Source organism: Chenopodium album, chromosome 24 (genome assembly GCF_948465745.1).
Source record: "Chenopodium album chromosome 24, dcCheAlbu1.1, whole genome shotgun sequence".
NCBI classification, from domain to species: Eukaryota; Viridiplantae; Streptophyta; class Magnoliopsida; order Caryophyllales; family Amaranthaceae; genus Chenopodium; species Chenopodium album.
Genome location: NC_137857.1, coordinates 632,838 through 658,861, shown reverse-complemented (window position 1 = coordinate 658,861; position 26,024 = coordinate 632,838). Strand labels below are relative to the sequence as shown.

The 26,024-nt window shown below is 35.0% G+C and overlaps 2 protein-coding genes across 5 annotated transcripts; one reads left to right on the top strand and one right to left on the bottom strand.

Moving 5' to 3' along the window:
- The first annotated feature begins 7,304 nt into the window (after positions 1-7,304).
- LOC145612388 (uncharacterized) lies at positions 7,305-11,158 on the top strand. Its single transcript, XM_081667765.1, has 4 exons — positions 7,305-7,655; positions 7,771-7,868; positions 10,667-10,738; positions 10,829-11,158. Exons 1-3 carry the CDS (start codon positions 7,388-7,390, stop codon positions 10,718-10,720), a joined length of 420 nt encoding a protein of 139 aa, XP_081523891.1. The 5' UTR covers positions 7,305-7,387; the 3' UTR covers positions 10,721-10,738; positions 10,829-11,158.
- A 705-nt stretch (positions 11,159-11,863) lies between these two features.
- On the bottom strand, positions 11,864-25,339 carry LOC145612645 (uncharacterized). Of its 4 annotated transcripts, none has more exons than XM_081667971.1 (12): positions 23,917-25,339; positions 23,183-23,239; positions 20,645-22,095; positions 19,928-20,086; positions 19,727-19,849; positions 19,432-19,590; positions 16,730-16,822; positions 16,191-16,307; positions 15,611-15,685; positions 15,306-15,472; positions 13,644-13,988; positions 11,864-13,521 (listed from the first exon to the last, which is right to left on the bottom strand). In XM_081667971.1, exons 3-12 carry the CDS (start codon positions 21,047-21,049, stop codon positions 12,252-12,254), a joined length of 2,913 nt encoding a protein of 970 aa, XP_081524097.1. In that variant the 5' UTR covers positions 21,050-22,095; positions 23,183-23,239; positions 23,917-25,339; the 3' UTR covers positions 11,864-12,251. The 4 variants fall into 4 exon arrangements, with proteins under 4 accessions (XP_081524097.1, XP_081524098.1, XP_081524099.1 ...); XM_081667972.1 differs by having other exon boundaries at positions 24,426-25,339; XM_081667973.1 differs by having other exon boundaries at positions 24,913-25,339.
- Positions 25,340-26,024: the final 685 nt, after the last annotated feature.

Genomic DNA, 26,024 nt, shown 5'->3' with positions numbered 1-26,024 from the left:
AAATTTTTGCTAAACAGAGTAATTAAGCATGATCTTACCCGCCTTCAGAAGGAGATAACTTGAACCAAATTTGTTCGTTCGCCTTTGGTCGCTCTGATGTAATGTTCAATACTTCGTCTTCATTAGGTAGCTCTGGTTCTGGTACAATTTCTTTACCTTTGTCCTTCGAATCACGAATAGTACTAACATTCTTCTTGTTAATAAGATCATAAGATGTTGGTGCTACAATTTCTTTACCTTTGCCCTTCGAATCACGAGTAGTTCTAACATTCTCCTTGTTAAGATCATAGGATGTTGGTGCTACAATTTCTTTACCTTTGTCCTTCGAATCACGAATAGTACTAACATTCTTCTTGTTAATAAGATCATAGGATGTTGGTGCTACAATCTCTTTACCTTTTCCCTTCGAATCACGAGTAGTACTAGCATTCTTCTTGTTAAGATTTTCTATAGGCACATTTGGGGGCTCATGAGTATTCTTAAGATCAATTATGATTTGTGCAATCTCTTCATCTGTAGGCAGATTTCGGTGCTCGTTTGAATCAGCTTCTCTTATTTTTTTCGCATTTGTAACTTCATCTTCAGCAATTGTAATCACATCTTCAGCAATTGTAATCACATCTTCAGCATTGATTCGATTGGTGTCCTGGTTACATGATTACAAGTCAAGATTTTCTTATTACTGATTGAAAATTATGTATGAATTGAAGTTCTTGTTGAAGAGGAAATTAAAAGAAGCTAAAAACAGTAAATAATGCAAATATGAATAAAGTATTTTATATATGTGCAGAATTAATTGTCACATTATAACTCACTTTTTCTCAATAATAATTATAATCATGGTTTATAATTAATATAATGGTGACTTTCTCATGAAGATTTATGCAATTGGCTTGGGGAAAGAGTGTAGTGTGTGGGTGTAAGAGTAGACTAAGTAAGAGAGAGTGTAAAAATATGAGTGGACGAAAGAAAAATGTGTTAAAAAAGTAAGAGAAATAGTGCAAAAAAAGTGTGATAATAATGTGAGGTAATGCAAGATATGGGGTTTGCCAAAAATAAAATTAAGTGAAAGATAAATGAACTTTAAGAAACATGCTACTTAATGTGGGAAGTTTTTAGAACATTTATTACTCACATTCTTTGTGATAGACTCTGGATTGCTTTCATCTTCATCATCTATGTTAATGATAGGTGGAGGTTCGTTTAGGTTAAACGATAGAATTCTTTGTGGTCTTCTATTAGCAATTGCTATAGCTCCATTGTTAACCTGCTTAGATAACCCAGTTTCAAAAATCTTTAGTTAGAGTGAAAGATATTTTATTAAAATGCATATGATTACTCAAGAAAATGAAAAAAAGTATGATCTTGAAGGGAAAACAATGAAAGACTAGTGTGAATCAAACCATACATATCGAATGAGCAATTATCTTGCACAAATGATTTTCAGAGGATATCTATATATTCATTTAAAAATTCTATCAAAACATGTGGATAAAGCTAGGACTATAACATTCGTTGACTAGTCTGTGTGCTTTTCAAATTATAAAATCAAAGTTGATTAGTTAAAATTTGTTTTAATCAACCAATATTATTTCAACCTTGATTTGCATCAATTTTGGTGATCAAGTCGACACATCAACACAAATATTTACAAGATGCTTGGAACAAAAGCAATAATACATCAAGAGAACATTATTGAAAGTTTGAAACTCTTAAACTCTTGTATGTATTATTCTACCATAACCCAAATTCCAAGTAAATTTGGTAAATAGACTTGTATTACTTAATTTATTTATTTTTAACAGAAATTGGTAAAAAGACTAGTATTGGCGTATTGGGTAACATATAACTATTTACTTATACTAAGAAAGTTAATTTGCATCATATAAAATCAAGCCCCAAAAGTAGACAAAAATATATAGTACTTAATTTGTAATGAAAGTGAGAATAAGATGACAACACTAACTAGATACAGGGTACTAATTTTTGCATTAAAAAATGGCTATATATATATAACTAAAAGCTAAAATATGATGTAACTCATACAAAGTCAATTCTAATAATTAAAATGAAAAAAAATATTATGATTAATAAAAATTATTTGTGATAAACAAAAACAAACATAATTAGTAAATATATTACTTTTGATTAATAATATAAACCAAAGATAACATACTTTGTATATGATCCATTGGAAATGGTGAAAATCAACTCATATAGGCAAAAAAGAAACTAGAGATAGTTCATGACATGGCAAAAAAATCAAGCAAATAAAACTTGTAATTAATAAAAATCATATAATAATACATTATTTTACCTGATTTTGTTGAGGTATAACATTCTTTGTTGGAGGGTTTGATGAAGATGCTTCATTCTTGTAACAGGATTGTTCACCTTTTTTACTTGGCTCATTGTTGTAAAGTGTCGGAATACTCTTTCTTGCAGCCCTATTAGGCTTTGAACGTTTTCTTGTGATCATATTGTGATTTGGTAAACTATTAGTTACCAATGATGAAAGTGGTGTCTTTGAATGCATCTCCTCGTATTTCTGTCCAGCTTAAGCTGATAATTTGTTACATAAAACTTGTAAACTATTGTCATACATGTATTTAAAGACATTAATTATCAAAAATACGTACATTACACTACTTATTTGTATACAAAATATATATTGGGCAGAAGGAGTATAATTTGATATATGTACTCCATATGGTACCTAAGTTTTTTTTAGTTTGCCCCACCCGGTTCACCGGAGCTTAGCTCCGACTACATCCGGATTCGACCCAGATTGCACACCTGGCTTATGGTGGGTGAGTTTCCCAACAAGAGTTTTCTGCATTCGGTGAGGCTCGAACCCGAGACCTCCCTTAAGCGACATCAAGCTGCTTACCACTTGAGTTAACTCTTGTTGGTGGAATATGGTACCTAAGTTTACTAAGAGTTGTGGTACCCAATTCTACGTTGCACACACGACAAAACTTCAGGTTTTCATCATTTGTAATCTTATCATATATACACTTTTTAAACTGCAAAATAGTTAAAGATTAGTTATCACTTAGAACACAATTCTTTGTAGTAGGAGGGTTATACCTTGCAAGTATTATAAAATTCCTTTCTATGCTACTACACAATCTAAACCACGCCCTCAAAATTTTACTGTCATAGATCTCTATTTCTAATTCTAATATATCAATTATTGTAAAATTAGAAGGGTTATATACCTTGCAAATATTATGAAATTTTTACCTTTTCCTTTCTATGCTACAACACAATCTAACCACACCCTCAAAATTTAGTTCAACATCCGTCAAATTGCTCAATAAATTAAATGGTCATAAATAAAAAGAAAATTTTAAAGGGAAAAAGTTTTTTTTTTTGAAACAAAGGGAAAAAGTATTTAGATCCACTTATATTAACAAACACTACACAATCTAAACCATCAACAAAACTAAAGTAATGTAGAATAATTTGAAGTAAAATGTTAGAGATAATAAAGATGCGCAACACTTATAACTAAAGTGAGGAACCTTATACAAAATGAAATCTCAATTACTTATAAACCACAAACCAAAAAAAAAAAAAAAAAAAAAAAACCAAAATACTTACACATCATGGACACAAGTAAGTAGGTTGGACTGTAGTGATATTGTGCATGTATGGATTATCCACCTCTAATCCAATTCACAGTGAAAGTGCTTCAATCAGCATACCAATATTGTTGTACATAGTCAAGATTAGGGGAATTTGTTTTTGTTTTTTTTAATCTATTCTAGCTATTTCCATGCATAAGAAATCAGTATAATTTTGCTTCACATATATCTTATAAAATTAAAACAAGTAGACGTAAATTGAAATAAGATATCCTACTACCCTTTTAAAATGCCGGTCATTTTCTCTCCTTCCCTGTCATCACTTTTCTTCTCCTTCCATCTGTTCCTTTTTCTCTTATATTCTAGCTTATTAAATCAAATCTTATTTAAAATTATTTTTTAAGAATTATTTTATTTTTAGTATCAAAAAATTCTCTGATCATTATATAGAAAATAGGAAAACAAAAAAGATGCTTAAATTTGATATAAAGAGGGAAAAATAAATAAATAAATAAATAAAAACACACACACACAAAAGAGCAAAAGTCCACAATATCAATGAACCCCCGAATTCCAATTTGAGTCATCGCCATGAATTGAATGGTCTAATGCTCTTGATTCAGGGTAAAACTAGATTTAAGCAATCTATGTTTATGAAATTGATTAAGAGAAAAACAATTACCTTAAAATGCTCGTCGATTTTATTGATCGTCAATCTATAAGTTTTAATTCGGCGATCGAAAACCTAAACGTTTAGATTTTGCTGCTTTCACTTCAATTACCTCTTTGTGTTTTGGAGAACTTCTATGAAGAAAAATGGAGAGAGTTTTTAATGCTTATTCACATTTTTTTGCCTGTGTTTTTATGAATTGATCACACAATTCACGCTATATAAAACATAACGCACACACATGAAAGGAAATGTATGATTCTCACACTATCAAAATAAGCAAATTAAGATTCGGATATCAATAATTTAAAAATGAAATCACATATGATTTTAGTACCTTTTTGTGATAATTGCCAACAATTATTAAGATAAAAATTAATGTGTATAATTAATTTACACTCTTTATTAGAACCACTTGCAAAAACTGCCTAATCAAAAGCTCTATCCATCGATAAAGAAAGTCATTCTTTAAATAAAGAAAAAAACTCAAGTTAATCAGAGTACACATCATCTGTTTTCAAAAAAAAAAAAAAAAGAGTATGCATCATCTTTTAGAAAGCTACCCAAAGACTCCGTTTAATTTTTCACGAAAATTGATTTTCCTTCGTCATGTCTCCTTTTTTTTTTCTTTGCTATTTTGTTAATAGGTGGAAAATAATTTTTTAAAGGTGACAATTGTTTTTTAAAAAAGAAAATGATTTTTTAATTCTTTTGTAAAGAAGGTAGACTATATTGTTCTCTTTAGTCTCCAAGTTTTAGGGTTTTTTTAATGTCCCTTAGGAGACTACGTTTGAAATGTCACAAGCTCTTGGACATCAACTTGGAAATCAAAGTATATATCCACGTGGTTTGAATATCCTCCTCGCTCCAATGAACAAGTCAGTCCTCGGAATAAGATAAATTTTGAAAAAGAGTATATATGAATGTTAAAACATTATATGAGCAAAGCCTTGTTATATACAATAATGGAACATGTCTCATCAATAATTGACGGGGGTATGATGGCATGCTCTTAAGTTTCATAATCTAAAATAATTAAGTACTCCGATTGAATGTCTAATACACGAGTAATATGTGTTATAGAAGCCGTCGTTTCATTCACGAGCTTTCAATACTCATAATTTTGAAAGAACTTCTAGTTAAATTGCCACGTTTAAGGCTCTTATTGGCCATGGAGGCAGAGTTGGATGTTATGTGGTAACTTCTTCATTCTAAGGCCACGTGTTGGCAGGTGATTAGTCCGCTTGGTAGGGGTATTTTTACCCTAAATACCACACTTCATTCTTTCTTTAATTTCCTCTTTCTTTTTCCTCTTTTTTTACTTCCATTTTCCTTTTTCTCCTTGCGCTTCCTTAAAATTAGATAATTAGATGAAGAAGGGAAAACACTTTTCAAATCATGCTTCCCATTAACGTAATAGGATTGAGTATCAAGGGTGAGTATAAGATACCCAAGCAAACCATTATCATATTAGGATTGGGTATATCCCTACCTTGTTAAAAGTTTAACCAAACACTTATGAATAATTGAATAGTGTATGTGCGCGCATTGCGTGCGTTAGCCACCTTATTAATAACCAAAATTAAAAATGACATCAATGAATTGAATCAATGGTTAAGGTATTTGTCTCCTAAAAAAAAATTGTGGCTGAATGGTCAAGGTTACTTGGTCGGTTATGATGGGTTACTCACTTGATCAGAGGTTACTCAATAAGTCAAGGGATACTTGGTAAGGAGTTAGTCGGTCGGTCAGGGTTTACTCGGTTAGGGGTTACTAAGTCAGGGGTACTCAATTAGTCAAAGGTTACTCGTGTGTTAGCTGGCCACACACAAAAGTTGCTCGAAAAAAAGAGTAAGAGTATCCAGATTATATTTTTCGAAATAATCATTAAAGACTTGATGTGATATCCAAATACGAAAAGTTAGAGTTAAAATTCAGTCAGTACATTTATTTTCAACAGTAGTTAGCAAAATTACGACATGATATTGACTAAATCAGTATTAATATAACTCTAATAAGCTTTATTCAAATTATACAGTAGTTATGGAACAATTTGGGAGTTTATTTGAGTTTAGATAAACATAATAAGATGGAATAAATAACAAAAATAGCTTATTGATGATTTTTTCTTTTTCTATTTTTTTTTTTGGCAAAGTTGTCAAAAAAAACCTTTTAAATGCATCAATTTGCGAAAAAAAACCTTTTAAAAGCTTTTTGGCAAAAGAAAACCCGGTTTTTAACATTTTAGCAAAAGAAAACCCGGTCATGAAAATTTTTTGTTGAAGACAACCTAATGCCTCTAATTCACTCAATTAAGCTCTAATTTCTTCTAATTATCCTCTAATTGTCACTTAACCATTTATTAGTTAACTTAATTTATAAATAAATAAAAAAAAAAACCCCAAAAACCACCACCCCCACCACCAGCCACCCACTCCTTCCTTTTCCTTCTCCCATGGCAGCATCCCCCTCCCCCCAATTGGTGCTTTTTAATTTTATTGTTGTTTATAGGTTAATTTAATTATAAAAGGGCTAAGTGAGAGTTAATGGGTAATTAGGAAAAAAATTAGAGATTAATTAAGTGAATTAGAAGCATAGGTTGTCTTCAACAAAAAAAAAAATTCAATTTCGGGTTTCTTTTAGGAAAAAGCTTTTAAAAGTTTTTTTTCCCAAAATGGTGCATTTAAAAGGTTTTTTTTTTTGATAAATTTCCCTTTTTTTTTTCAGAGCTTATTGATGAATTTTACCCCTTTTTTTTTGCACTTTCTACTAAATACTGTAGTTTTCTTTACTAGCTACGAGTCTTACGACAAGTAGAGGTGTCAATTCAGGCGTTCGAGTCGTGTCTGGTAAGGCCGAGTTAAATCAAATCCTTTTTTAATTATTTAAATCATGCAAACTATTGTGTTCATGAGAGTCAAAATTTGAATCGTTAACATTTTTTTGAGTCAGTTTTAAATCAGTTCAAGTCAATGTAGCTTAATTTCCACATACTCATCTATATTATGCACTTTTTTAAACTTGTTAAAAAGCCACCAAAAAAAACCAAGTAAAGTTCATCTCTTACCCTCTTTCCTCTTCACACTACTCCCTCACTCCCTCATTCTCTCTCCTCCCTCGCCGGAAAATGGCGAAATCAAACGACCCAACATCACCTCCGCCGCCAACGCCGCCGCCGGCGATCGGAAAGATCGGACCATACACCGTCTTCCTGACTCCTCCTCCTCCGACGACCCCTAAACCCACTTCCGAAGCTCCTCCCGCCGTCATTCCACAACCCCACAAAAACATCGCCGTCAATTCTCCGCCGCCGGTTCAGCCGCCTCCGGCCAAGTTCGAACCTGCCGGTGACAGGTTCGCTTTCTTCTGGGAAGCCATTGCTAAAGCTCAAAACGGTACCGTTTTTACCCATTTGAGCTTTTTCTGGATTCTTTACTTGCTCACTTTATTGTTACTTCTTTTGGGTGTTTTTTGTTTCTTACTTTTTTTCTTTTTTTTGGGAAACTTTAGTTCATGCGAGTGTAGATGAGTACGTGGCGAATTGGTTGGGGTTGGATCAATCGAGATATCAATGGGCATTGAATGATTATTATGAATCTAAAGGAATGGTATGTGTTTTTTTTTTTCTTTGATTTAATTTTTTGAGATTTTTATGTGATATCCTGATGTTTTATTTGAATGTTTATAGAAATTTTGATGCATGTGTTAGAAATTGTAGTGAAATCGTGGTGTTTTTGTGTTTTGAAGAAATGAACTTGGTTGTAATCAATTGTCCAGAATTGCCCATTTCGTAGCTTAACTTGTAGATTTAATCTTGTAGTATGAATGTATGATCTGTTGTGGGTTTAGAATGTGTCACACAGAAGTTAAGTGATTCCTCTTCTGTTGGATTTGAGTAAATTGGATATGTTTTTGATTGATAGTTGCTATTTCTTTGTGGGTGTTATGGAGATTGCCTGATTTATAGTCCTTGGCCGGCTATTTTGTGTGGAATCGGACATGGACATGGCCAGTATACGAGTGATACGGACACATAAAAGAGCGAAATTTGAAATGAGATGGCCATGTCCTGTCTCTATGCCTTTAGGGAATCACGTAAGTAATGCTAAGTCAAAGATCAAAGGTTTGTTATGCATAAAAGACCTTGCATTTGATTGGATTGTTACAAGGTCGTCTTTGTTGCTGCTAATGGTGAAAGGTTCTCTTTGTGACTTCATTGAGCTTTAGCAGATTTGGCAGGGAAAGTGTAGCTTCCTAGAAAATCATTAGAATGACATGTGTTTGTACTTTAGCCATAAGAAATTTGGAGTTTGTATCTTGTACATAGTCTTTTTTTTGGCCGTCATTGAGATTTGATATTTATTTAAGCCCTATAGCTCAGCAATGTGGTGTATCTACAGAGGTATATTTTTTGTGGCATTGAGTACATTTGGGGATTTGTATAATTTCAGCCCCCTTGAAGCTATAAGAATGTTGACCTCTGAAAGAGAATTAATATCCAGTGTGCACAAATCCCTTCACTCAAATCCCAGATTCTTTAGTCAAAGCCTTTTCTTGGCCTAATGTAATTAGCCTTGGGAGCTTCAAGTTCTTTGGAAGCTGAAAGGATGACTAGTGACCAATATCCATGAGACTTGATAATTCCATGTGTAAACATTTCTTATGGAGTGATATTAGTGTTAAGGACTTCTCCTGCATTTTGCTCATATACTGTCCCCACTACTAAAGGGTGATAAGGATATTATTGTCTTGTGAATAAGCACTTCACATCAATAAGCATTGGTGGCTTCAATTGGACTGTAGAATGCAGGAAAAATTTGGCTTAGGGCTTACTTGATAATGAGGAAGAGATGTTGGACTTAAATAATATACTTCGTAGTTCATATCAATGCAATTCCCAACTTGACTTGCCTTTTTGACTGTTAATGTGGAGCTCATTGCAACTGCTTCAGGCCTTGAAGGGTGGGCTCTAGATACAAGATGTTATGTTTGAGGCTCGGTTAAAGCTCATTCTAGTCAATAATCCAGTTGTTTTGCCATTGTTATATATGTCATTGGCTTATAGAGTTTTTTTTCATGAAAACAAATTTGGGAGGGAATGCGCAGGCTGACTATGAGATGTAGATCTAAAATTTTGATATTTTTCTTGACTTTTAAACAAATTTGGGAGGGAATGCACAGGCTGACTATGAGATGTAGATCTGAAATTTTGATATTTTTCTTGACTTTTGGTGTTAATTTTACAGGCATCATATTGTAATAATAAAATATGATCACATTAACATGAATCTTTCTAATTTCATTGTTAGATTTGTTTAGTGAAGGATTTAAAAATAAGTTTCTGTATTTGTTTGCATTTTATTCCATTCATTTTGCCAGTGCTTGTTTTCTTTTTCTTTAATTACCCTCAATATTTTTCAAATGAGCTATAAAAAGTAGTATAGTGAAAAACTTATATTTCAGTAAACAATAATTTCTGTTTTGGATTTGGTAAACTAGCAGTTCTCAAGTAGCTTCTAGCTTTCTGAATGTATCAAATGTCATATAGGCTGGATCTATGTTATTTGAATTGTAGTACAACATATATAACTGATATTTAATTGGTGCTTGTGTACTTGTTATTGAAATGAATCTATTCTTGGATATATTTCTCTAATTAGTTTACGGAAAAGAGTGGGCACACGCGCATTCTACACTATATCATCCACCACTTATTAGTAGATTGACTACTTACATCTACCATGGGTTAATTGTACTCTCTTTTTCCTAACATATTCTTTGTCAAAAAACCCCCAAAAAACCCATTGTATTTGACATGTTGTTTTCCCCTTTAAAAAGATTTTTAGTTTGTGTTTGCTGCAAATATTGATCAAGTGTTAGATACTTCTCTGGCCCATTGTCACCTCCAGTGATAGTTTTGCCCCTTAAATTAGTTCATTTCTCTACGGTTTGAAGTTTTGAACTTGAAAGAGATTGTCACATTACACAGTAGAATGTAGCTAAACCTTGGTAAAGGCTTTTACATGTGGATTACAGAGAATGTATATTCTGAGAGAGAATGAGAGAATGTTGTCGTTCCCTGATTTATTTGCTAGAAATATTTAAATTCTGAGATGCTGTGCTACAATACTAATTAGCTTTTTGACAATTAGACAATTAGCTTGCCATTGGAGTTGCTCTAATTAGCTTGTGGGAGGTATTAATTGCATTATTTATGTCATGACTCATGAACTATATTTTATAAATTGCTGCTATAGTAGTAATTCTAATACTTTTTTTTTTTTTAAGCAAAGTAGTAATTCTAATACTTGTACAAAGTAGTAATTAGTGGTATTATTGGACTGTAATTAACACTGTCACAGGCAACTGCTGTGTATAAACACTAAAATTTGGGATTTGCTTGTAGGAGAAGGGAGATGTTCTGACAAAAGAAGTTTCAAGCAAGAGACCAACTGTTTAAACTTGTGATGTATTGCAGGTATAAAATATTCATTATAAAAACCCTTATGTATTCCTTTGCTTTGGTTTGCGAATCCCTGAGTCCCTCACTTGTTTATGGTTCTTGCAGGAATCATATATAGAATGAGGGTTTGTACACCCTTTCAATTGTAATATATACTAAGTACAGATGGTATTGGTTGAATCTGATGGAGTTAGGAGTCGTGTCTGAAATGAAGGTTTACAGCTTTATCCTGCATAATCTCTCATGTAAACGCAGGGAATGGTGATTTCTCAAGTGCTAAATCTGCCTGTTGATGTCTCTGGTCACCATGTATTCTTTTCGTATCTTTTAGATTTGCTGTAACCATCATGTTCTCTCCAAGTTATTGCTTACATTCATATTATCTTCTATATGTAACTGTTCTTTTGATATTGGAATGTCCTACTGATGCTTTTACATACTGTTATTTAAAGCTCTTTCAATAATCTACTTTTGCTTAGATGGAAATCAACATGTACCAACTGACTTCAATTGAATCTAACAGTAAGAAATTTTAAGAAACGCCCTATTTTCTGACCACAAAAAATTCTCCTATTTCCGATATAATACATGCAAATCGTTGGGAAAGGAAGCATACTGTTGACCTAGTGGAAATTAGTTGGTTGCTTACAAGGACAGATGAGCATGTTATCTTATAATCAATTTTGGGGTTATCCATATCATGAAGGACTTGTTAATCAAGGATCAAAACTGCACTTACACTTAGGTTTTGTTCTCTTCAACCTACATACTACGTAAATTTATTTTAAGTACCTATTTACAATAGAATTAGACCAAATCAGATCCTCTTCTCTCTCTGCATCACCACCACTAGCACCGATAGCATCATCCCCTTGTAATCATCTATGAACTTCCTCCTAACCCTAGAAATATTCAAAAAATTTAATGGACGTTTATGGTGTTAATATAAACATCTGATGCGCAAGGATGTGAATCTTAGTCTCACATCTCTTGCAACACCATACCAGGTCGTACAAATTAATTTCCTAGTCAGAGTAAGAAGCTGATCTTAGGCCGTTGCGACCACAAAAAAAGTGGAATACCATATATGCGGGGAATGGGATGATGTAGGACATACAGTCTCATTTAAGGTTTTATAAATAACATTAAAAAGAGGCACTTTTTACCGTATTGGAATGAACAAAATTTCTTCCATGCTCACAATAATTTCTGTTTCCTTTTGTCTGTTTTTTCATCTCAAAATCTAAAAGCCTAACAGCCCTTAAAAGTGTATGAAGAACATACAAGAGAGGAACTTTCCAAAGAAATGAACACTTTCATACAACTATCACAAATGGAGACATACACCTGAAGAATGCTGATACATCGTTTCTGGAAAATACAAGAACATCCAGACAGGCATCTGATGGCAATAGCATACCTTGCTCTACTTTACAGCATTATGTAGAAGGCGTTACGATATTCAGATATTGGCTGGCAAAACAAGGGCACAAATTATTAACCTGAAAATTAACTGACCTCATTGAAACTAAATCCTTCTCCTCTTTATAGAAGTTTCACATACTTCCACTTTACTTGAATCAGCTTTCTCCGTGACTCGTATATTTTCTTTAGTGCAAATTTTCAAACTTTCAACAGGCTCCCTACTGTGGGAAGTCTGAGTATCTTTCTTCATTCTGATCTCTTCTAACTTCTTCAAAGCAGCAAGACGACAAGCCTTTTCAAGCTCAGTCTTTGCCTCATTATCAATGCCCTTACAGCTGGTATGCACCAAACTAGTTGCCACCATTCCAGGTGCAGTAGCTTCATCATCACTTCTATAAACCTGTAACATACGTTCTTCATCAGGCCTTTTGTGGTCTCTTTCAGGTGCTGACTTTTGTGACATATTTCTCTTTGTATCTGCAAGGTCTGATTCTTTCTTGGACTTGGACCTAGACCTTGTTCTTCGACTCTTGTGGGATTGTTTACTATGTCTATGGTGTCTATCATCATCCCCATCACTCTCTGAGTCTGTAGAGCCTGACTGTTTCTGTAGCCTTGAGCTTTTTCTTACATCCTTTTGAGCACGTGTCTTATCCTTAAACCTTGAACTTTTTCTTCTTTTCTTTTGTTGCCTCTTTTCAACCTCTACAAGCCTACTATCATCAGAACATTGAGAAGCACTGCTGGATGATTCTGCTTCATCTTTCATCGTTCTTGATTTTTCCTTACTATGACTGTGGTGTTCATCTTCCTCATTGTCCTGACTGTCACCATGAGAGTTACATTTTAAGGAGGCTGCCTCATTTTTCTTTGCAGTGACACGTTTATCTTTATATCTATAAATTTCATCATTATTCTTTTTTCCATAAGATTTGTCAACATTATTGTGGCGACATTCACGAGCTGACTCTGCAGCTCTGTTCTGCCTACTTGAGCTTCTACTCTTGTGTTCATGGTTTTTGTCACTTACTCCTCCCTCTGCAGTCTCACCTTTGGAAGAAGTAGCATCAACTTTTCTACTTTTGTTGTCTCGGTCTGTAAACAATCTCTCTCTTTCCCTCTTTTTTGAGCTTCTCTTTATGCCAGCAACATATCCCTGACCATCAGTGCTCCCCTCTGATATATCAAAACGAGAATCTTGACAGGTTCTTCTTTCCTCTTGCATCTCCCTGTCAAGATTGTTGGTCTCTCTGTCATCTCCTCTGCGCGGACTGTACCTTACGCGCCTTCTTTTGTAACCATCATCTTCATCAGAACAGCTTTTCCTATGAGGGCTGTCTAAACCCCTAGACCTTGATCTCCTTGAATGGTACCTGACACAAAAGACTAAACATAAATAACTTGCACTATCAAGCAGAAGTGTGGGTACATAAAGCATATAAGTAGGTAAATAATCAAAATCAAAAGGATTGCTCATCGATGGTAAAACACAAACATTTTTATAGCTTCAACTTTTCTATTCTTGTTGTCTTGGTCTGCTGACACTCGTTCCCTTTCCCTCTTTTTCGAGCTTCCCTTCATGCCAACAACAGATCTATGACCATCAGTGCTCCCCTCTGATACGTCAACATTGTCAGTTTCACGGTGCTTGAAGCAACGATGATCTAGATAGGTTCTTCTTTCTTCTTGCATCTCCTTGTCAAGATTGCTGGTCTCTCTGCCATCTCCTCTGTGTGGACTGTGCCTTCCGCGCCTTCTCTTGTAACCATCATCCTCATCAGATAAGCTTTTCCTATGAGGGCTGTCTAAACCCCTGGACCTTGATCTCCTTGAATGGTGCCTGATACAAAAGACGGAACATAAATAACATGCAGTATTAAGCAAAGTGTGGGTACATAAAGGTGATAAAGCATTATAACAGTATGTGAAATGAAACATTTTATTAAAAAGGAATCCTCATTGATGGTAGAACACAAACATTTACATACATGTGAAGGTGAGTGAGAAGGCTGAAGGGGAATTTAAAAAATAACAATAAAGCAAAGAACAAGATTCAGCCAAAACAAAATAATACACTTGTATAAGTCAAAAGAACAGCAAAGGTAGAATCTAAAATTTGCTCCCTCGCAGATCCTATCCAATTAATCTTATTCATTGTACTGCAAATTAACAAAATACAAAAATTTTCCCCACAAGTCAATGGCTGTCAAAGGCCTGTTGGGGGGGAAGTGGCTTGGTAATAAGCCACCTCAGACAATAGGGGCTTTTATTCCTCATATAATGGATGTCAATTCCTTCGATGTCAGAAAAATTCATGCATTCCTCTTTCATGTTTCATAACAGTGACCACACTCAACTGTAGATTGCTCAGGGGCAATCCAGGGAAGTCAAGATTATAGAATATTCAAGCTATTTCATACTACTGCATACGCTATGGGCACTGTTACAGTCCAGAGGTATTATCTTAGTGAAGTTATTATAAGGCTGTTTATAAAAAAGAGAATGAGTTAAGTGTGTGTACAAAATATATATATACGGACAGCTCAATCGCTAGCAAACAGATGCCAACACAAAATTCTTCTGGTTTTTTAACCTAAAAACAGCATCACTATTTTTTTTTTGAGTCAAGTGTGTGTACAAAATATATATATACGGACAGCTCAATCGCTAGCAAACAGATGCCAACACAAAATTCTTCTGGTTTTTTAACCTAAAAACAGCATCACTATTTTTTCTTTTTTCCTGACATGAAATGGTTGTCACTATGTTTGTCAATCCAGCATAGACAGGAAAAGATTAGGAAATAATAGCGCTGGGATAACAGTCTCAGCAACATCTATCAAGTAGGCTACTCTGTCATGATCCATATTTGTCGATCACTGCTAAATTAAGGCTCAATCATAATACTTTACTCACTATTTCACAGAGCAATTTACCAGTTTACCTCATACATTTGGTTCTTTATAAAAATTAAATAAACCCTCAATACATTTCCTAGACAGGAAGCAATAAACTTAATTTAAGCAAAACAGTTGCTCACTTTTCAGAGAGAGCGCAATAAGCTATACTTAAGGCAATATATACTTGAAAGCAAACATAGAAGATATGCAAATGGACATATATAGGCACATATTATCGTTATAAACTTATCACACACCTCAGACCAACTTCATCTGTGAAATCGTAACCAGTGTATCCAAATAAAGCCGCCATCTTCTTAAGCCAGTACCTCGGGGCTGGTTTATCCCAGTCAGCCCATTCATAATCTCCACCAGGATTTTGGAAGCAATGGATAAAGTTGCAAGCTGATCCCCGGGAACAACTCTGTTATAGAAAATGCAAACATTTAGATATAAAGATCACTGTTCATCATCTTACCTGTCAAAACACTCTAAAAAGCATCAAAGGCGAAGTAAATGGCGATCAAACCTGGGAAAATTCAATCCCAAGTTGTGACCATACCTTGAACCTTGACTTCATATACTCCCCACAAATAGCAACCCTCCATCTTGTCACATTAATAAATTCACAGGTCAGCTGTCAAGAAAAATTTGCAATTAGTACATAAATCTTCACTTACACATGCATCTGCAGCAGATATCAAACTAATTATTTGGAATTTGCCCGAAAAGTTGTGCAATTTCATGCATAGTAAATGTGTTACATGCAATTTTCTCATCCTATTATTCAAGTTAATTCTAGAACATCACGTGAGACTTATAATGCAACTAAGAAATTCACTTTTCTGTCCTCAAATAATGAAATTGAGTTAGGAACCTATCCATTGCGAGCCAATTCCACATGATATAGTTCTCAGAATGAAATGTATCCAACGCCTTAGTAAACTGTGTATTACTTAATGTGAAGTGGTACACAAACTGGTTATCTTTTCGACCAATGGTTTAATGTAGAAATTGAATGGGTAAGACAAACAGAACTCTGCACAATTTGCATTGCCCTAACTTTCAACTAACAATCATATAAACACTATAAAAACTAGAATGTGAGTGCTAATATATACTCAAAAACATGACTACCTTACCAGTTTCCCTGCAAAATACCGACCATTGGTGGACTGGTATGCAAGCATAGCTGATTCCAATGACTTATAATGTACATATACATTACCCCGCAAATGGGAAGAACCGTTTTTGCACACCTGTGAAAAGCAAATACCCATTGAACCAGGTCAGGCTTACAAAAGTTACTCAACAATACATCATGGGGAAGCAGAAGTGATAATACAGAGCTAGATATTCGATAAAATAACTGATACTTAAGTGCCAGGAAACTGTTTACAGAGTACACAGCTTGTCTAAAGTTATCTGACAATTATTTACTCTGTATGACATAAGCAAGTAGAAGTGGCATGCTTCATTGACAATGCCAAAAGTCAATAAGTCCTTCAACCCCCTAAAAACAGGGGAAAATAGAATGGGGCAGCATGACAAACAACACATTAAAATTAGGCACTCTTTCTGTGAACAAAGACTGTCTTAAGTAACTGCACCCAATTATGAAATGTGATTAAGGAGAGGTCAATAGAAGAAAACTGAGCACGTCCGTAAGCACTAAAATCACCTTGAAGTTCACAAGTTCTCCAAACTTCAAAAATTCTGTATGAACATCCTCGTAAAAGTCTTCAAAGCTCTGCTTTACCTCCTCATCCGTATGCTAACAAAGAAAGCAAAGCATTCAGCAATCACTTTTTCAAGTAAATGCGAGCAAGTAGAAAAAAAAAATAAATAAATAAAAAATTAGTGCTTTACTTTGATCATCATTCATCAGTCAAACATAACAGAATACAAAAGGGATCAAATAAAAGGCCACAGAAAAGGGAGAGCAATTTCACTTCCCCTTAGAACAAAAGAACATGATATAAACAGCAACAGAAGATATGAAAAGTGAATGAGGACGAAGAGTATTTCTATGATTTGTTTCATCTTCAAAACAATTTTATCTTGTCTGAAGCTGCATAGGCATCAACAAATTTCGCCAGTATGAGCTTTCCCTTTACCACTTCATCTTAAGCACATTCTCAAATAATACTTCCTACCACTTCATCTTAATCACATTCTTAGGGCCTGTTCTCTTCAGCTTATTTTCACTTCAGTTCTTATCTTAATTTTCTTCTCTCATAAACTATTCAATTCAGTTCAGTTCAGCTCCAATAAGTTCAGTTCAGTCAATCAGAACAGGCCCTTAAATTATACTTCTTCCGTTCCACATTAGTTGACACATATTCCTTTTTGACCCATTTCTATCTTGGGTAAGTTTTATATGTTAAGATATCAAATTCACCCCACACTAATTTCACTAACTCTGTTTCAAAAAAATTTCACTAACTCCTCTGTTCTCTCCTACAATCATCATGATCAGTTTTCCTCAGTGATCACACCATCAATCTTCATCATATGTCCCTCTCCACCTCCACTGTCATCACCACCACCATCAAATCTCTGACAAAGACCACCACTCCAACAGATCCCCTGCGATTCAGCCAACCCTATTCACCCTTTCTTTCTTTCCCTCTCCTTCAAAAACAAGCAGCCTTTTTTAATGGCTAAAAATCTCGAAAGATGCGAAGGCGCAAAGCAAAATTGTGTGACGGAGTTTATCAACTTCATCACTGACAAAGCCTCCCTCGAGTGTTATTGTGTGAGTCTCTGCCCTAACTCAATCCAACTTTGAAACCCTAACTTGATTAGCCAATCTCTATCTCCTTTGGCTTCTATGGATATTTTTCAAAAGGGGATCCAGAAATCTCAAACACCCAAAATGATAATAGGACGGGAGTTGCTGGGCAGTGAAAGGTACGGGTTGTGACTTGTGAGGTTGACGATAGTGACATTGGGTTGTGACTCTTGTGATAGAAAAGGAAAAGGGATAAGTTTTATGGTGAAGAAGAAGATGATGACAAGGATGGAGTTGGGATGGCAGACACTAGACGGAGATTGGGGTGGTGGCAGGGTTGGTTGATAAGGTTAGGGTGAACTGGTAAAGGTGCTTATATATGAATTCCAAAAGGAAAGGTGTCAACTAATTACGAACGAATAAGTATAGTCTACCATAAATGATGTTCCTATCCACAATACAAAACTAGTTTAATATTACGCTGTTAAATTTATGACTTTTTAGAATGACGCTTTTTTAAAAAAAGAGGCACAAAGGCATAACTAACTTTCTTTCCTTTCTTTGTACTAAACTTATCCGAAACATGCATCAGGTTTAATGTTGGGATATGCTGTTTTTCCTAATTGTAAAAAATGACAAAAAGATCAAATGAATGACAGTATTAATTGTTGCTTGTGCTGCCTAGTGTCCACTTCCTTTTAACTTCACTAGACAAAGATATGAGCACAAAAGGTATCAATACTCTCTTTCTAGCTTGTCACAATCTGCTCTCTTCACTTTTTTTATTTCCCTTTTTTTTTTTTTTTTTGGGGGGGGGGGGGGGGGGGGGGGGAGGCAAGAGAATGAGAAAGGAGATTTTCTAGACACATATGGCATATTGACCAGTAACATAATAGTGATTTTACAATATAAATTACATTATATACTAGTATACCACTAAAACTAAAAGAACAGGCCAAAGGCAGAAGACTTCCAAGTCATTATAAAAAGCATGTGTTACCCATAAATTCATATTGGACATCGTTGCCTATTAAGTAAGTTGTCTTAGTTTTTTTTCTTCACAATAGGGGGTTAAGGTTCAAACCTTCAACTTCCTAAAATACATTTTTAAGTTCCACCATTGCAGCATGTCAATTGAAAGCAATGAAAAGAAAACCCATCATGATATAATAGGATGTAGCTTCAGTTCTCCATCTTCAGCGCCCACGAAATTCCCCAGTAGACTATTGGCTGTTAAGGAAAGTACCACTCATTTGAGCAGGACTCTGATGACATCAAAATAAGGACATAATTCATTTGCTTAATGCAGTAATAAAGAAGCAGAATTATAATCCTAACATTCCATGAATAATGTTTCAGTGACCAAAAAAAATTGAAAACAGGATATAAACTCCCATTTTAACAGTCTCCACCTCACAAGTTTGTATTGTGAGCTTGATTAGAGATGTCAAGTCAGCAGACAAAGGTTCAGCAAGAGTTCATATTGGGCAAGTAAGCAGAGTCAACCACAAAAACTGGTATTCTAAAAACATGCAAAAGAATAAATATAAGGGGGGTGGGGGTTGAAAGCTATAAGGGGGTGGGGGTTGAAAGCTAAGATAAGATGACATTCAGGATACAAGAACCACCCAATGGCTTCAATAACAGACCTCAAGCCCTTCATCCTGCTCCCAAGCAAGACCAGGACCATTGTACATATTCTTAATCAGTATTGTACAAGCTTTATCTGGGTAGAAGTGAACTCTGCTACACCGTGCTCCAAAGCGACAAACCCCAGTTTTTAGATGGAAAGGGCAATGTGCTTTATCCTGCCATAAAGAAGTATCAAAAGGAGATCAGGTGAGGGAAAGTGCAACATGTTTCTCCTTTCACATGGTTGAAAGCATCATGCCTAAAAATAGAAAAATAGAGATGATGTGTAACGGAACAAGTATAAACACAAACCTGCTCAGTTCCAAAGTTAGGAACTTGTTGTGCAACACTTTCTAGAACCTCTTTCGCACTCCTATAATCTTCAAAGGCTTCAGACTGGGGAGCAAGAGGGTTCGATATTGGTCTTTCACTTTCCTGAAAAGTTCTTTACACTTTAGGATTGATACTATTTGCCAAACCAAAAAGTACCAACTTATTTTCCACATCAATTACCTGATTATCTTTTACAATCTCAGGAGCTTTCTTGGGTACCCTGATTTTTTTCTTTTTAACAATTATCTCGTTTCCTTTCCATATTATTTCTGCTGGTCCTTCTTCTATATATTCCCAATCATCATCTTCATTCGCCTTGCTAGCATTCTCATTATTATCCTAGCAACAAACATTCCGCAAAACATTCATTTAGCAAAACTGCAAATGAACATGAATTGTCTAGCACCTAAGATAATAATACAAATCATATGTAACGATATAGAAGAGAAGCATACACACAAGATGAAAATTAATTTGTAATTTGGCACACATATGAAACAAATATAGTTAAATAGCTGAGAGCAAGGAAAATGTTATAATCACACCAATTGAACTCTCTCATTGTATATTGAACACATTTAGCTAACGCCTTAGACGCGTTACATTTTTTGATTATTACTGTAATCAAAACCGCGTTGATTACTCGTCTCCAAGCACTAGCAAAAGGATCAAAGCCGCCACCAACAGTACTGCTCACTTCAATAACATGACTAAGATCATTAAATCATCAAACTACAATCATAATACTAGTCATACCGGCAATTCCAATCACTACCTAACACAGATTCTCGAAAACGAAACACACAATCGAAAGCATTCGAATTTAACCTCTACTCAATCTCAAATTCAAAGCAACTAAATCAACCAAACATAGAACAAAATTCAAAGAATACAAACCAGCTCTTTCTTCGATTCCTCATCGAGTTTACGCCGCTCCTCTTCTTCCTCCTCCTTCTTCTTCTTCTCCATCTCCAATGCTCGAAGAAACTGCCTCTCTCTCTCCTCAAACTCCATGCGCTCCCTCGCCATTCTATCCGCCTCCTCTTGCTCCAACCGCAGCAATCTCATCTGCTCTTCAGGATCATTCAATCGAGCTTCCTCCTCTTCTCTCTCCTTCTTCGCAATCTCCTTCCTCACTTGCTTCCTCTTCATCTTCTTCAATGCCTTCCTCTTCTCCTTCCGACTCATCGTCGCCATTGTTATACTGTTATCGTTGCCATTGTCGTTGTCGTCTTTGATCGTATTTTGATCGATTTCTCTCTCCTTCGTCTCCTGCTGATTGTCTTCCATTACTGCCATCATCTGAAGGGGAAATTGTTTCAGTGAATCGATTAAATTGGTCGTATCATTTCGCTGGAAATTGATTGAATTGTACACTGTTTGGATAATTTGTGAATCCCTAAATTTTGTAAATCCCCAAATTCTCGGAAGAACCCTAAACTGAAGTAGCACCTTTAATTCTATTTTTGGAGCTGATGGCCTTAAGCCCTTAATTGATGCCAAAATTCTTCAGCCAGCATTTATACTTCGTTTTTTTATTATATTTTTTTATTTATTTATTTTTTTGACGGATTTATACTTCATATTTACCACGAGTGCAATTTAATTGGAGTAAAGGCTAAATACGGTCCCTCAACTTTTCAATTATGCTCACTTTTAGTCCCTCTCTAACTATTATGCTCACTTTTAGTCCCTCAACCACCTTTGTTGGTGTTTGTCAGCCAATAGTTGAGGGACCTTGCTGACTAGGCAATAGTTGAGGGACCTTGAGTCATTTTTTTTTTCTTTTTTTTTTCTTAGGAATTTATTTAACAAATAAATCTTTTAATTATTTGTTTAAAAAATATTAATAAAAAACCAGCCACCCTTAAAAAGCCCAGCAACCTTCCTCCTCCCGCTGCCGATAGCCAGCGCCGGCGACGGCTGTAACACCCTATAAATTTCTTTCCTTTAAAATACACTTTCCCCTTTTAAAAATACGTTTTAGGAATATCTAAGACATTACCGCCACCGTGAAAACGGCTAAGGCAACTATCAAAGATTCACAGCGGAAGACTTGAAAGCCAAAACTAAATAAATAACACCATTTAAAAACCAAACTAACGAAAGTAAAGTTGTAATTCCACAAAACCAAAGTTAAATAAAATCCACTACAACTTGGAACCACTTAGGGCCCTTATTCAAAACCGAATGATCAAATAATTGTGTTAGTCCAACAAGTAATAAAATAAAACATCCAAAGCATAATTACTACACATCCTAATGGAAACTAGCATGATTCTCTCTTCACTCATACCCCATCATGAGCATGCCTCAATACCTGAAAAGAGTATCTCTACTTGCCCCCACTACTCTCCATTAAAATGGATCATCGTAGGGCCAAGATAAAGACATAGCCAGACACAAACAACACACACAATCAGCAAAGTTGAGTACAAAAGCGTATTTAAACACACTAACATGCAACTCCTAACACCACACATACTTACCTCATTGCACCTGTTTACAAGCACACATAACAAACAACGAGACACTTTAATTGGACACTAAATAATTCATTTAGCGTTGATTACGCATCGAACGGGTTTCCTCCTAAACCTCCCTCAATAAATTGAGGTTAACTGACACGGGAGCTAACCGTGCCAGCAACACCTATGCCACACATTGGTGGCGGAATTCCAGCGCATAATAATAATAATAAAAAGGAATATACAGCGTCCTGTACTCCATTAGAAGTTATGGTTAAATATAAAACCCCATAACTCCCCCCATTGTTCATACTCAAGGTATATACGTTCCAAGAGTTTTGGTGGGTAATCTCTTTCACTTTACGTTATTTACAGATTATTAAACTTGGTGATGACTCTCAAAGCATAATAATTCAATCAACAATAATTATTCAATCAAACAAACATACCAATTTAATTCTTGAATAATTAGTGACCACATATAATTTAATGTTGAACCCTTTTTAAATCTACCTCAGTGTCAAAGACACCTTAAACGCATAAAGCGCCAACAATCCTATCCCTCGGTGTTAAAAACACCTTAAGTGCACAAGGGCACCAGCATACTATTTATTCCTTGTGTACATAGACACTTATATAGCTCCTTCCTCATGCTTAATGCATCAATAAAAATTATATGGACTATAATAAAATTCCTTTTCAATATTCTAAACATAATTAAACAATTAGTTTAATTAAACATGCTCTCTAACATGCCATAAATAAATATGTAGTCCATATACTCATACCAAAATATAATTTCCAATCCATAAATCATCACAAATATTTCATGCTTCACAATTCAATCACCAATACCAATAACTCACAATTTAATACATAAACCTTAGCATGATACTACTTGTAATTGATTGAAACCAAACCTAGCATGATTCTACATCATCAAAATATGCTAAGTACGCGAACGTACCTTGAATATGATCTTAAAATCGCCACAACTAGTAAAAATTGCTCACTTCAAAGTCTCCTACACATTAAAATTATAATAGAGTATTAAAGTCCACTCTAAACAAATTTCCAGCAATATATACTATTTTAAAACCCTTCATAAATTAATTAGAATAAGCTGAAATTATATTTAAAACACCATAATTAAGTCCACCTTAATGGGTAATTTAAATTTCCTTTAAAAGCATAATATTTAGGGTTCTACATAAAATTCCTGCACTTTATTTCTAATTAAAACTTGTTGTAATTTAGTCTTAAAGCACTTAAATTGAAGATCTAAACATTAATACATCATATACTTTCATAATTTCATAAATCAAGAACCTAGGGTTTCAAAAATTGGGGCTTTTTAATTAAAAACTAAATCTGAAAATTTATTAATATAATTACAACATTCAAATATCAAAATTAATCCCAAAACTCATAATTTATAATTAGATCTAAGCATGGATTAAAATAGAGGAAGAAAGATTAAATTTTTTTTTTTTTTTGAGAGCCACTCACGGCAGCAGCAGCCACCGCGGCATGGCTGGGCTGCTGCCGCCTGCCGCCGCAGCTGCTGGCCGTGCGCTGGTGGCTTGCGGTGGTGGTCCGTCCACGTGTGCGGTGGTGGTGGTGGCCGGCCGTGCATAGGGGAAGGGGAAGAGGAAGAAAAAAAAAAGAAAGAAAAGTAAGGAGAAAAGGGGAGAAGCTTACCTTGGGTTTTCTCCACTCTGGGCAAAGTTGATTTGCCTCATAAGTGGGATATTTATACCCCTTCTCTACCAACCCTTTTACCCTAAACTTTCCTCTTTTAGTTTTCCTAATCCCTTCCCAAATAAAACTTGTTAAAAATTAAACTTTCTTAAAATAAAACCCCATCTTTTAAATAAAAATAATTAAATAAACTTTCCTTTTATAATAATATTAATTAAAATGCTTTAATTAAAATAATTATAACTATTTAAATATTTTATAAAATACGTATAAAAATACGGGGTATTACAACGGCGACCACCACCACCAGCCACACCCACCACACGCACCACCAACACCATAAAAATTCAACAAACTCCACTAATCAATCGATCATACAAATCAAAACCCCTAATTTATCACAAAATCATGAATTCTACACAAATTATTCAACAAATTGGGCAAAATCATACTTCCTCTGCTTCTAAATCATACTAATTAAATAATTAAATAAATTAATCAAACATTACCAGTTGCCAAACCCACCACCGACACCACCTTAACACTTTTTCATCACGATAAACTTCACAGACCACCATCACCGTCGGTCCTCTACTACCCCTCGACACTCGTCGCCGTCGCCACATTTAGACCATCGTCGTTACTGCCACCCCCATCTAAACCACCACCGTAGTCGCCCTCTTCTAAACCACCCCCGCTGCCGCTCAACCCTCTTCTAAATTAAACTACCACCCCGCTGCTATCGTCCAAACCACCACCACCACTGTACCACCCATATTTATCCCTTAAAAAATTGGCTTGAATTTTTGAGATCTGAAGAAAGAAAATCAAGAAATCCCCACCCTAACCCTAAACCCGCCTTAGCCTACAGCCACCAAAAACCCAGCCTAAGCCACGCAACACCACCAGCACCATCACACACGCACAACCACACCCACCACACGCACCACCAGCACCATCACTACCCAAAAAATAAAAAAAAATTCCTCAACGTACCTTATGAAATCTTCAACGTTTGGATTATAAGGTTAAATTCGACCATGAAAACCCCAGATCTGGAGTTTACATGGTCGAATTCGACCTAAAAAACCATTAATTGATAGTGGTCGAACTCGATCAAAAGCCCTGGGGTGGGTGGCGCTGGACTTCAAAAATCAAGGATAGAGAATGAGAAGGGAGGAGGGAGGCGGAGATGATAGAGAAAGAGGGAGGAGGGACAAGGTCGAGATCAGATGAGAGAGAAAGAGGGAGGAGGGAGGAGGGAGGTGGAGATCAGAGAGAAAGAAACTAAGGAGATGGAGAGGAGAGAGAATGAGAAGAGGAGGCTAGGTTTAAACAAATAATTAAAAGATTTATTTGTTAAATAAATTCTTAAGAAAAAAAAAAGAAAAAAAAATGACTCAAGGTCCCTAAACTATTGCTTAGTCAGCAAGGTCCCTCAACTTTTGGCTGACAAACACCAACAAAGGTGGTTGAGGGACTAAAAGTGAGCATAATACAAAAGTTGAGGGACCGTATTTAGTCTTTACTCAATTTAATTGAATAATTGTATAACTAGCTCTTTGGCTCGTGTGACATATAAGACTATTGATTTTAAACGCTACTCCTTATTGATTTAAAGGAAGAGTGTGACATTTGATTTATTAGTTTAATTATCACTAGTATATACATATGACATACTAGGTATAGATTGAATACCGCATAATTTATAGACAATCCTACATGAAATGTAGATTAGTTATACTGATCATAAAAATAATATTGGAATTAAAATACTCTTAGCAAACAAGTTAGACTTGAAGAATTGGGTGATAATGAGGTCTTGAAATTGATGCTTGGATTCTAGGTATGAACTAGACTATAGACCTATAGTCCTTACATTCATTTTTGTAGTTTATTCCCCTTTGAATGTTTTTTTAGGATGCCCATCCAATTTTTCATTTCGACTACATCCGAATCCAACCCAGGTTCCCCTTTAAATATTAGTTACATTGTAATATTTCATATTTGTACATTTGTATTAAGTTTCTCATAAAACTCTGAGCATTTTCCAATTCATTCTAATAAAGCTTTACGGAATTAGGCAATATAGATTATAGCCTAAAAGA

What these genes read in the sequence shown, in the direction of transcription:
- LOC145612388 (XM_081667765.1), top strand. Translation starts at nt 7,388, where the DNA reads ATGGCGAAATCAAACGACCCAACATCACCTCCGCCGCCAACGCCGCCG. An exon ending in CATTGCTAAAGCTCAAAACG is followed by an intron (nt 7,656 to 7,770) that starts GTACCGTTTTTA and finishes GGGAAACTTTAG; the next exon opens with TTCATGCGAGTGTAGATGAG. An exon ending in ATTATGAATCTAAAGGAATG is followed by an intron (nt 7,869 to 10,666) that starts GTATGTGTTTTT and finishes ATTTGCTTGTAG; the next exon opens with GAGAAGGGAGATGTTCTGAC.
- LOC145612645 (XM_081667970.1), bottom strand. Translation starts at nt 21,049, where the DNA reads ATGATGGCAGTAATGGAAGACAATCAGCAGGAGACGAAGGAGAGAGAA. An exon ending in GAGAACTTGTGAACTTCAAG is followed by an intron (nt 16,308 to 16,729) that starts GTGATTTTAGTG and finishes TGCTTTTCACAG; the next exon opens with GTGTGCAAAAACGGTTCTTC. An exon ending in ATATGAAGTCAAGGTTCAAG is followed by an intron (nt 15,473 to 15,610) that starts GTATGGTCACAA and finishes TTTCTATAACAG; the next exon opens with AGTTGTTCCCGGGGATCAGC.